At 49.3% G+C, this 12403-nt stretch overlaps 1 protein-coding gene across 11 annotated transcripts in view; it reads left to right on the forward strand.

Moving 5' to 3' along the window:
- LOC129468523 (mediator of RNA polymerase II transcription subunit 15) overlaps positions 1–12403 on the forward strand; it is a 101627-nt gene that overhangs the window by 59794 nt on the left and 29430 nt on the right. For 9 of the 11 annotated variants that reach the window (XM_055254181.2, XM_055254182.2, XM_063623554.1 and 6 more), the window contains exons 3-5: positions 5657–5708; positions 7367–7396; positions 9166–9378. In XM_055254181.2, the coding sequence (XP_055110156.2) occupies positions 5657–5708; positions 7367–7396; positions 9166–9378 (295 nt within the window). The remainder of the gene's footprint in view (positions 1–5656; positions 5709–7366; positions 7397–9165; positions 9379–12403) is intronic. The other 2 variants (XM_055254184.2, XM_055254186.2) reach the window with 1 other exon arrangement.

The following is a 12403-nucleotide window of genomic DNA, read 5'->3' on the forward strand; positions in this document are numbered from 1 at the left end:
TCCCATGGGGCTACGGATACTATCATGGAAGCACTCTTTCTGGAATTTGATGGTATTTCAAAATCTATTAGGAAAACTGAGACATGAAAGCACAGAGGTGTCATATTCCTCTAATCCAGAGTCAGCAGTTGCTGTGGTTTGGTGACTTTTCCCTTGGCTGTCTCTGCGTCCCTCCTGAAGTGTCGAGGGCACATCCCCACCCTCAGGGTTGTATCTCTGTTGAGTGTCTCCACACTGGCCTGTGCTAGGGCCCCACCTGACAATCACATGGAGTCACTATTGTCATCAATGGGAAGGCCTCTTTCAAGTTTCAACGCTTTTTTCCTAATAGTTGGCTTCTTTGAATCAGGATCCAAACGAGGGTCTTTTCTCCCCTCGGGCCCCACCCAGCCTGGTGAAGGAGCAGCCCAGCTGTCCTGCGGCCCTCCCCATGGGCTCTGATGTCTCCCAAGCTCCTGATTCATCCTGCCTGCCCCCTCCTTCTTATGAACTGGGTGCTAAATCGAAGAGCAGAGAGGGTGCCGTGGTCTTTTAGCAAAAAGATATCCGAAGTATTGCCTTAATTTGTATTTCTGGGCATCTTGATATTCCCATAAGACCACAATTTGGAGGTTTGGAGAGCAACAACAGCCTGACCCTTGTAAAGCTCCTATTATCTTTCCGATGGTTTCATCATTTAATTAGGGATTGTAGACTAATTCTGGCTTTTCTCCCACATTCATTACATGGAGTTTTTTGGGTTTTTTTTGTCAAAAAAGGTTTTCTTTCGTCAGCCAGGGCTAGATGATTGTTTGAAACCCTGTGTGTTCAGGACCTCCAGGAATGCTGTTTTTCTGATCTTTCCAGTCTAAGGAGTTCCCCCAAGGGCCACAGATGGGTTCTCTTTGAGTGACATTTTGAGCTCAGGGCTGTGTAGCTGGGGTGTTCTGGTCCATTGTTGTCATTCATTTTGATGCTTAGATGGTCCCATCCTCATCTAGCAGGAGCTCCTGTCTCTTGGGGCCCTCACACAACCTCTTTAGTTTTTCTTAATCTGTTGGCATTTAGACCCAGATTGGCTGCTCCTCTAGGGAGTGAACCCTGGGGACTTCTGCCGGTAAAGTGGCATTTGGAGCATGCTACGTGGGTGCTGGTCTGTTCGTTGCTTTGGGCCTGTTAGTGAACAGAACTAAGAAAAAACATGTTTTTGAAATAACAGCAACAACAAAAACCCATAATTTTACGCTAATATTTCTAATTCAAATTTAACCTTATATATAGGGTTTTTACTTCTTTCATTTTAAACATATGTCTTTTCTGTTACTATGAATATCTTGGTTTCTAATATTATTAGCATACTTGCTTGCTTTGCTTTAAAATCATTTCAGAATAAACAGTTTATATTACCACTGATAACAAAAGGTAGACCAAACATTTAAGATTACCATGAAGTTCTAATTGTCCTTAAAATGTATCCCTTTTATTGAGAACATTTTGCTTTTTGTTTCATTTTTTTAAAAAGCCTCTCAAAAGATTTCTTTTCCCTATATGATTCTGCCACCAACATAATATTCAGCTCATTTGTTTTAGTTTATTTGGAATTTTTAGGAATTGTACCTTTTTCTTTTGATTTGCTATACTTTTCATTTTAGAAAAATATTTTAGGCTGGCTACAGTGACTCACACCTGTGATCCCAACACTTGGAGGTTGAGGACTGAGCAAAAGACAAGCCTGGCCAACATGGCAAAACTGTGTCTCTACAAAAAAATACAAAAAATTGGCCAGGCGCGGTGGCTCACGCCTGTAATCCCAGCACTTTGGGAGGCCAAGGTGGGCGGTTCAGAAGGTCAGGAGATCGAGACCATCCTGGCTAACACAGTGAAACCCCGTCTCCACTAAAAAATACAAAAAATTAACCAGGCGTGGTGGCGAGCGCCTATAGTCCCAGCTACTTGGGAGGCTGAGGCAGTAGAATAGCTTGCACCACCTGGGAGGCGGAGCTTGCAGTGAGTTGAGATTGCACCACTGCACTCCAGCCTGGGCCGCAGAGCGAGACTCCGTCTAAAAAATAAAAATAAAAATAAATAAATAAATAAATAAATAAATAAATAAATAAATTAGCTGGACATGGTAGCGCGTGCATGTAGTCCCAGTTGCTCAGGAGGCTGAGGTGGGGAGGCTCACTTGAGCCCAGAAAGTTGAACTGCAGTGAGCCGTGATCGCGTCACTGCACTCCAGCCTGGGCAACAGAGTGAGACCCCATCTCAAAAAATATATATATTTTTTAGAGAAATAAAATTCACTGAGTTGCCCCTGAGTTGCCCAGGCTGAACTCCTGGGTGCAAGCAATCCTCCTACTTTATCCTTCCAAGTAGCTGGGATTACAGGATTGTGCCACTGTGCCTAGCTTTGATTTGTTTTTTTTGTTTGTTTTTTGTTTTTTGTTTTGAGACAGAGCTTTCGCTCTTGTTGCCCAGGCTGGAGTGCAGTGGCGTGATCGCAGCTCACTGCAACCTCTGCCTCCTGGGTTCAAGCAATTCTCCTGCCTCAGCCTCCCAAGTAGCTGGGATTACAGGCATGTGCCACCATGCCTGGCTAATTTTTTTTGTATTTTTAGTAGAGATGGAGTTTCACCATGTTGGCCAGGCTGGTCTTGAATTCCTGTCCTCAGGTGATCCTCCTGTCTTGGCTTCCCAAAGTACTGGGATTATAGGTGTGAGCCAACGTGCCCGAACTGATTTGGCTTTATCTTCTCAATAGTAAAAGATTTATGTGCTTCTAAAGTGAAAACCCATAACACCATGGGTTTAGAGAGGGCACATTTCCAGCCCAGTTCCTGATACTTGCTGGGTTGTCGATTTTCAATTTTGGTGTATCTTTCCAGTGTTTCTCATGGCAGATTTAAGCAAATATGTGTGTTTAGATTCCCCAGGTCTTATATAAAAGGTGTATGTCATTCAGTGTATGTGGCATGGAGCGCGTGTTTCTGTCCTTTCTCCTTCTTGTGTTCACTCCACAATGTGTTGTGAGGCACTTGTGCAAGATTTCCACATGTCAAGCAAGTGTGGAAATTCTATGAAGCTTTTAACTTTTTGAGGTGGGGTCTCACTCTGTTGCCCAAGCTGGAGTGCAGTGTAGTGGTCACAGCTCATTGCAGCATTGATCTCTCAGGCTCAAGCCTCAGCCTCCCACTCTGGGACCACTGGCGTGTGCCACTACACCAGGATAATGTTTGTTTGTTTGTAGAGATGGTGTCTTACTATGTTGCCCAGGCTGGTCTTAAACTCCTGGCCTCAAGGGACCCTCCTGCCTTGGCTTCCCAAAATGTTGGAATAATAGATGTGAGCCTCCACGATTGGCCTCTATGGAGTTTTTTAACGTTTCTGTTTTCTCATCTGTAAACTGGATGTGTTAGTAGTACCTGCCTCTGGGTGGTTGGGAGAAATCAAGGCGATAATGCATGTGAATTGTTGACTCCTGTGCCTGGCACCATAAAGTGCCAAGTGCTAGCTGTTACTGTCATGATGTTCATTGTTTATGGTTTGTAATACTCAGCCTCAGGTGCAGCTGGACACATATTTTGATAGCCAGCAGGGGAGATGGAGCAGACCGAGTGAAGATAAGGGAGGTTCCTGACTCTTTAGCTCTTTTTTTCTGCAGCATTTCTAGGGGAGTTGGTGTGCTTTGGAGCAGAAAGGAGCATAATAATCTGTCCATCTGGATGGGGGTGGGGGTAGATGGTGAGGAGTCAGGAGTGAAAGAGCCCAGCCAGGGGGATCAGAGGCGCAGTTTCAGATCCAGGGCTTTCTCCCCTGGAAAGGAGTTGTTGTGGCTGACCCATTGCGTTCAGCCCCTAGATGTTCCTAGATAAACCTGCCTTTGGGGGAATGTAGGAAGTATCATCGCCCACAAGAAAGTTCCTTGGCTGGCAGCATGACAGCTTCCTGTGCTTGTTTCTCACATCAGGCGTCCCCTCCCTCCCTGCTCTCCACTAAGCTTCCTCACGCTGATCTGGTAGCAGAGCTGGAGCAGATGGCAGTGGCTGCCGCTACTGTGGGTCAGGAGTGGTGCTGGGCACTGCAGGGTGATGACGCCTGCCCACTGCATTCCAGGTGCTGGGCTGGCAGTGGGTCTTGCTCAGCCCCGGTGTTATGCAGAAAGGCTTTGGGGACATGGTCCTGAGCCTTGTTTGAGTGTCTTATGTCTAAGTAGAAGTATCTTGTTACTTTTGAAACCTACTTCCCCTTGTTTTACCTTTTATGGATGTGGAGAAAACAAATTCATTTAAAGTATTGCAGACCTAAAAAATGCTCCAGGGCCTTAGGAGCTGTGAAGTGTTGACCTGGCTAGCCCCCAGGCCCTTCTCCCCTCATACCTGGCCACCTCTCTTCTGTTCCTGAGTGTCCTCAGGTTCCCACACCTCCATTGCCCCCATTCTCATACCACTGTCCTTCAGGGACAGGCTTCCTGTGGGCCCCCTTCGCACGCACATCAGCTTTCCTATCAGGAATTGATGGGGATAGCCGGAAGCTGGGCGTGTTGACCGAACCGCCGCCTTGTTGTCTGCTTGTTCTGGCCGGGCCCCGCTGCTTATCCCAGCTTTTCCTCTCCCCTGGGCCTTTCCTCTTCATGTTGTCCTGTGCTAATTCCCCGAGCCGAAAAAAAGAAGCGGGGTAGAGTTTGGAGATAGATGTGGGATGATAAAGATTTCGGAAGTGTCTTTATATTTTTACACTCATCTGAGACCACTTTTCATCATCCTTCCCTCTGCCCTGCCATCTTATGAGTGTAGTGGATGGACTCTGAGTGTCACAGTGACTTAGGAGGAGGAAGATTGAGTGAGTAGGGCACGGAGCCGGGGCTTTGCCCCTTCCAGGCTGCCCAGCCAGAAGGATGGGCACTTCAGCAGAAGACAAGGATGCTTCTCTGAAATAAGACTTTACCTCAGACATCCGTGTATTGACCACAAGACCAACTCACAGTAGTGATTTCCCTGAAACACTTGGGAGTGAGTGTCCTTGGGGCCAAAGAGGACAATGGGTGGGAGGCAGGCCCTGCAAGGCAATCCCAGAAACACAGCAGCCTACACATAGCGGGCCTCACCTGAGAGTGGGCTTCACCCTCTCCCTTGCCTGTGCGTAAATGGAGATGAACACAGATTCTCCCGGAAAGCACAGCCAGGGGAGGGCCGCCCAGATTTGCAGCAGATACTGCGTCATCAGTGAAAAGGCAGCAACAGGCTGGGCTGAGAAACGAAAGCCCTTCTCTACAGATAGTGCAAAGACACAGCGGCCCACCCACAGCTGCCTCTGACAGGCCTTATGCCCTCAGGCCAGTGCCTCATCACCCCCAACCTGCCTGTCCCCTTTGTGACAAGAGAGGGCACTCGAGATGGCTCCCAGCTCTCTCAGCTGAGTGCCTTTCCATCAGGGGAGAGGAGTGGCCGTTGGAGGCTCTCTGTCCCCTTCTTGTTTCTTTGTGCCTGTTATTGGCCGGCCTAGCTGAGCACTGACGGCTGTCTTCCGAGAGGCGGATTCCAGAGGAGGCCCAGCGAGCGTCTGAGTCTGCCTTGCAGGATGGGCTGCAGCTCGGCGCCAGCAGGCGAGGGGGTGGGAAGGGGGAGTCCGATGACTGCGCTTCATCTGGGATTAAACTGCTTCCTGTTTTTACTTTTAGGATGAATACCTTTCTCTCGTGGCCAGGCTCATTATCCATTTTCGAGACATTCGTAAGTAAGATTTCGCATTTCTGGGTTGTTGAGATCTCTGTGAGAGGCCAGCCCTGACGCTGCCTCGGCGGAGCTTTCTGGGTAGGCCGTGGTGCCTGAGTCAGAAGGTCTGTGTCACCTCACTTGCTTCTGGGAAGTTCTTCACTGCCTCGCATTTGATTCCAGATCCCCCATCCTCCCAGAGCCTTGGCCTCAAAAATGCTGATTCTAGCATCATGGAAATGCTGTCCTCAAAGTGGTCTAAATGGGTTGCTGTTTCACTTGCTCACTTAATCTCCCTTTTCATACGGCTGTTGTTTTTACTTCTGGGAAGTTCTGTTTACCCTGGAACAGAAACTCTTTTCCCTAAAAGTTGATTTTATTGACCCATGGAGGCCAGAGACACTTAGGCATATGTTCCCTCCAGACTAGAAGCTTCTGAGGAGGACCTCCTGAGTCTGCACCCTGGCTCCCTGCTGTGGTGAGGGCCCCCGTGTTCACCTCATGTTGTGCTTCCTCTGATTCAGAAGGCCCAGTGTGGTTCTGTCAGTCAGGCAGTGGCCCCAGCTCTACAGAAGTGAGTTGTCATTGCATCCTAGGGCCAGGGTCTTGGTGCTTGTGTGTGTTACGTGGGAGTATATGGACACCAAGTGTTCCTGGATGACCACAGCCTATGAAGGAAACTGGGGCCAGCAGCTGCTCTGTGTTTTCAGCCAACAATGGCTCCTGCCCCCTGCCGCTGCATAATCACCAGAGCAGGCTTCTCTTGACATAGGCCTGTCCTTGGAGCACGTGCCTGGCGAGTCCTATTGCTATTCCCCTGTGGGTTAGGGACAGGCAGCTGTACCTTCAGTGTGTTGCTGGGTCAAAGGGAGACATTGAGCACCCCAGAGCCTGGTAGGTTTTTCTTCTTTCCACACTAACTTTTCACCAGAATGGCCAGCAAAGTGAACTTCACTGATCTCACTTTCTCTGTGGTGTTGGAAAGTCGCTGGGATGTGTAAGAGGAGAAGGAGCAGCCCAGATGATCTGGCCCAGATGCGCTGGCAGACTCCACATGTTCTGCTTTCAGGGACAGTGGCCCGGCTGGTGCACACAGTCCTGTGGGGCTCATGGGGTCATGGGGAGCAGCCGAGCAGGAGGCTCAAGGCCCCATGACTGCTACAGAAGTTCTCCGCTGGGCACTGGGGTCAGCTGGACTGGCTTCCAGCTGGCCGTGGACAGCCTCAGTTTCCTCATCTAGGTAACAGAGACACTGCCTCACCAGAGTGGGCTGCAGAGGGAGGCAGTGTCAAGTCTCAGCACCACTCCAGCCCTGCCGTGGGTTCCTGTAGTGTTCTTGTTATTTGTTTGCTCAGGGCTGAGCTGAGACTCTGGACCTGGGAAAAAGGAAAGCCAGAGTAGGCCCAGGGTCCCCAACCCCAGAGTGCTTCAGCCCTGGGGGCAGCTCCCTAAGGCCCCAGGTTGACCCTGGAGCTACTCTGCACCCTCTGGCCCCAGGTCCCTTGTGGGGTCAGCGCTGCCAAGAGTGGAAACACTTTCCCCAGTAGCGGGGAGTACTAGGAGCTCCGTGGGGATTGAGGCTTGGGCAAATGCCTACAGAACTGACCTACCCATGGAAATATGTGGTTATATAAAACTTTGTTTACTTTGGTTTTTTTGTTTGTGTTTTCATATAGATAACAAGAAATCTCAAGCTTCCGTCAGTGGTAAGAGTTTTCCCTTTTGAGTTAAAGTTTCTCCCAACTTTGGATTTGAGGTGGCAAGAATGACATAGTGCATGCCTCATGTGCCTGGGTTAACCTGTCACTAGAGGAGAATGCTTGTGGAGAGAGCTCTGGAGGGAGGAGGCTGATCAGCTGTGCCCTGACCTCTCCAGCCTTTTGTCTTCCTGCAGACTATGAAGTCACGTGATCCTCCCCATCCGGTTTCACACAAATGCTGCCTTTGCCCAGCAAAAAGATAAACACTCACAAAGCTATTAAGACATTATCCAAAAGTGTTGAGCTCACTGATAGAGGATTATTATGCTGTTTTCAGTATAGTAATATGTAGTAGCATTTCTGAGAAAATGCTGTGAATTCACTTTTTTAAGTTACAAAGTTTCTTTGTAAATTTAGAAATCTGGCTGGGTGCTGTGGCTCATGCCTGTAATCCCAACACTTTGGGAGGCTGAGGCAGGCAGATCACTTGAAGTCAGGAGTTTGAGACCAGCCTGGCCAACATGGTAAAACCCCATCTCTATTAAAAATACAAAAATAGCCGGGTGTGGTGGCACGCGTTATAGTCCCAACTACTCAGGAGACTGAGGCATGAGAATCGCTTGAACCTGGGAGGCTGAGGTTGCAGTGAGTTGAGATTGCACCACTGCACTCCAACCTGGGTGACAGAGTGAGACTCCATCTCAAAAAAAAACAAAAAAGTTTAGAAATCCATATTTTTAAATTTCAGGGTTTATCACATAAGGGGAATTCTGTCAATTCAGCCTTGGTCTCTGCTGACTAAGCTGCAAGGGAAGGGGTTTAACAGATCCAGCCTGGCTAACTGCATTCTGCCATTGGGAAGGGAGTGCACTGACCTCACAGGCTGCACGCCACTGTCTGCCCTGCCCTAGACAGTAGAGCTGTACATGCCAGCTGTCTCTGCCCGTGTGGGTCTCACCTCTCAGCCAGGACAGGGATTCTTGGCCAACTGGGGCTGAGCAGCAGCAAGGGCATGTGACCAGAACATCTGGGCCCCTTGGCATTAGAGCATGGGGTCCTGGGTACCACCCAGTTGTGTGACATGGCGGTCCTGCCAGGGCATACCTGTCTGTGGGTATCTGTTTGCTATGAAGTCCACACTGTTGTGACAATGGCATCCTTGTCCTTGGTTGTGGCATTGCTCACTGAGCTGCTGACCTGGTGGGCTTGGGACATTTCTCCTCAGTGCTCTGTGGAGCCCTCCTCTGCACCCCTCAGCTGTCCTGGCATGGTGGCCCTGCACACAGGGGCCCAGGCTGAGTTGGACTCTGCAACAGCAGGAGTGGAGTTGTGTGTGCCTGTGGACTTGTGCCCTCCCTGTGAGAGCATCCCCTGGCCACTGTGTTTCCGCTTGCTCAGAAGGGCCCATCGTGCTGTGTATGCTCACCCAGCAGGAGGGCTGGACAGCCAGGAGAGGCAGGGGTTGCCACCTGCCCTCAAGGCCTCAGCCCATCTTTAGTGCATCTGCAGGCATCAGAGAGGTCATTTGTCCCTTAACATTAGGACCCTGGTTCAGGCCAGGCTAGAGGTATGGGTCGTGCAGTGACCAACACACCTGGCGTCCTAGCCATTCATATTTGGGAGTCTCCAGGAGGCTAGTCTCTTACTGCTTGGGGCTGTGAGGGGATTTAGCCTGTAGGTAGGAGAGATCTGTGCTCTGTGAGCCTCACGCTCTTTAAGCCATGGTCAGTCCGGTAGGCCCTTTCCTGAGAAGCTCTGCCCTTGTGTTCCCACAGATCCTATGAATGCACTCCAGAGCCTGACTGGCGGACCCGCCGCGGGAGCCGCCGGAATCGGCATGCCTCCTCGGGGCCCTGGACAGTCTCTGGGCGGGATGGGTAGCCTTGGTGCCATGGGACAGCCAATGTCTCTCTCAGGGCAGCCGCCTCCTGGGACCTCGGGGATGGCCCCTCACAGCATGACTGTCGTGTCTACGGCAACTCCACAGAGTGAGTACCACGCTTCTTGGAGGATTTGCCACTTTCCTTGCAAACAACAACACATTTTATTCCTGTGCTTATGATGGTATCAAGAAAAGCATGGAGAAGCTCCAAATCGCTCTGTTTTTTTTTTTTTGTTTTTGTTTTTAAATCTTTGTTGTATGTGGAGAGAAAAGGCTTCCAATTTTCTTTGAGCTCCCTGAAGGGTTAAGTGATCCTGGGCCCTCCTCCTCCTCCTAGCCCTGGGCAGGAGGGTGGGGATGGCCTGAGACTCCATCCAAAGGTTTGTGTTTTGTGGCTGAAATAGTGTGTTTCAGAGGGTTCTCAGCCACAAGGCAGGGCTGAATGCCAGCAACCACAACTCCACTGTCTGCCTGAGCTCTGGGCACCATCTCTTCTAGTGCTGCCCTTGCCCCTTGGTCACCCTGGGTGTGGCTTGCAGCCATGTTTATCTTCTGGCTTCCTTTCTGTGAAGGAGACTCTGTGTCCTCTCCACGCGGCTGCCGTGGTGGGAAACTGGGCTGTGATGAGGTGTTATAGGTGAACCAAAGCTGCTCTTAAGGGGAGGCAAAGAACCTCCCTCTTCTTTCCAGGACCTGTCTTTTGAGACAGGGTCTCACTCTGTGGGCCACATTGGAGTGCAGTGGCACAATCACGGCCCACTGCAGCCTGGACATCCTGGGCTCAGGTGATCCTCACACCACAGCCTCCCAAGTAGCTGGGACTAAGGCTCACAGCACCGCACCTGGCTAATATTTTGTATTTTTTTGTAGAGATGGGACTTTACCATGTTGCCCAGGCTTATCTTGAACTCCTGGGCTCAAGCAATCTACTCACCTCGGCCTCCCAAAGTGTTGGGATTACAGGCGTGAGCCACCGCGCCCGCCCTTAGGACCTATCTTGATGTATCCTTGGGTCCCGTCAACATTTCTTAGAGTGTGCTGTGCCCACTGCAAAGTGCTTTAGTGTTTTTTTTCTCCTTTCATGTAACTTTTTATTTTTAAAATAGTTTAGGAGTCATAGGAAGTTGTGGAATAGCATAGAGAGTTCCCACATGCCCTTTACCCAGCTCTCCCCAATAATAATATCTTACATAGAACGTTGTCAAAACCAAGAAATTAATGTTGAGGCAGTGTAATCACCTCAGTTAGAGACTTAACTTGGACTTCATCAGTTTTTTTTTCTTTTTTTTGAGACAGAGTTTCACTCTTGTTGCCCAGGCTGGAGTGCAATGGTGTGATCTCAGCTCACTGCAACTTCTGCCTCCAGGGTTCAAGCAGTTCTCTTGCCTCAGCCTCCGACTACCTGGGACTACAGGCGCCTGCCACCATGCCCGGCTAATTTTATATTTTTAGTGGAAATGGGGTTTCACCATGTTGGCCAGGCTGATCTCAAACTCCTGACCTCAAGTGATCTCTCCTGAGCCTCCCGAAGTGCTGGGATTACAGGTGTGAGCCATCACGCCCGGCCAACTTCATCGGTTTTTTACACTTATTCTTGGGCTGCATATATGTATATGGGTAGGTCTGTGAGATTTTACCACATGTCAAATCAAGTAGCCATCACCACAATTGGCATGCGGAGCTGTTCCATTACCACCAACCAACTCTCTTGTGTTACCTCTCAGAGATCACACCCTCCCTCCAGCCCTAAGCCCTGACAATTGCTGATCTGTTGTGTGTCTCTGTAGTTCTGTCCCTTTGTGAATGTTGTATAAATGGAATCATACCATATGTGACTTTTTGAGATTGGCTTTTTAAATTCAGTCTGATACCCTTGAGATCCACCCAGGTTTTATCAGTAATTCATTCCTTTTCATCACTAAGTAGTGTTCCATGGAACGGATTTTCCACAGTTTGCTTATTTATTCACCCATGAAGGACATTTGGGTTGTTTCCTGCTTTTGGCTACTATTATGCAAACAAAGCTGCTGTGGATATCTCTGTACAGGCTTCAGTGCTTCAATATATTTTTGTCACACATCCCTCATGATAACCCTATGAAGAGGGCAGCATCACCCCCTCTGCTTTGTCAGTGTAGCAGCTGCTAACGAGAACTGGAGTCACACCCCAGGCCAAGAGCTGGGATCGAAGCTGCTGCCTGACCCCATCCTCACACTCCTACCCTATCCTGTGTCAGGTTTCCTCTTCTTTGAGGCCATAGGCATCCTCATTTCTACCCACTCTTGCTCTGGAATCTTCCTCCATCCCGAACCACCTTCCCTTCTCATACCTTAATTCTCCTCTTACTTCCTGTTGTCTGACTCTCAGCACATGCTGGTTTCCTCATCCTAGAACAATATGCCTGGTTCTTCGTCCCAAGCTCTCATTACCTCACTCTTTTTAGCACATCAGATAAGTACACCAGCTGGGTTTAGGGAGGACCCACAGAAGTGCCAGCTCAAGTTCCTTGTCATGTTCTACTCTTGTGTTCTGGGTGCATTTTTTTTTAATCATGAACTTATATTTGATAATAAATTGTTTTTAAATGTATGAGTTTAGAATTTTCACATGAGTTGCCTTGTCATCCCACTCCAGAGACTTTGTCTTAAACCAGTTCTTTGTCAGAAGTTCAGTGGTGAAGCTTGATATCCTGCCCACGCCCTCCCCAGTCTGACCTTGGCCCACATCCTGTTTTTAGCTTCCAAGGGGCCTGGTCTTCTGTGTGGCACTAGTTGAAAGTTACAGTGGGGGCCGGGCTCAGTGGCTCACGCCTGTAATCCCAGCACTTTGGGAGGCTGAGGCGGGCGGATCACGAGGTCGGGAGATCGAGACCATCCTGGCTAACACAATGAGACCCCGTCTCTACTAAAAATACAAAAAATTAGCCGGGCATAGTGGTGGGCATCTGTCGTCCCAGCTACTCGGGAGACTGAGGCAGTAGAATGGCATGAACCTGGGAGGCAGAGCTTGCAGTGAGCCGAGATCGTGCCACTGTACTCCAGCCTGGGCAACAGAGTGAGACTCTGTCTCAAAAGAAAAAAGAAAAAGTTACAGTGGATTCTCTACTTCAGGATCTTGTTACCACCTTTGTC

This window comes from Symphalangus syndactylus, chromosome 18 (assembly GCF_028878055.3).
Source record: "Symphalangus syndactylus isolate Jambi chromosome 18, NHGRI_mSymSyn1-v2.1_pri, whole genome shotgun sequence".
In the NCBI taxonomy this organism is placed as follows: Eukaryota; Metazoa; Chordata; class Mammalia; order Primates; family Hylobatidae; genus Symphalangus; species Symphalangus syndactylus.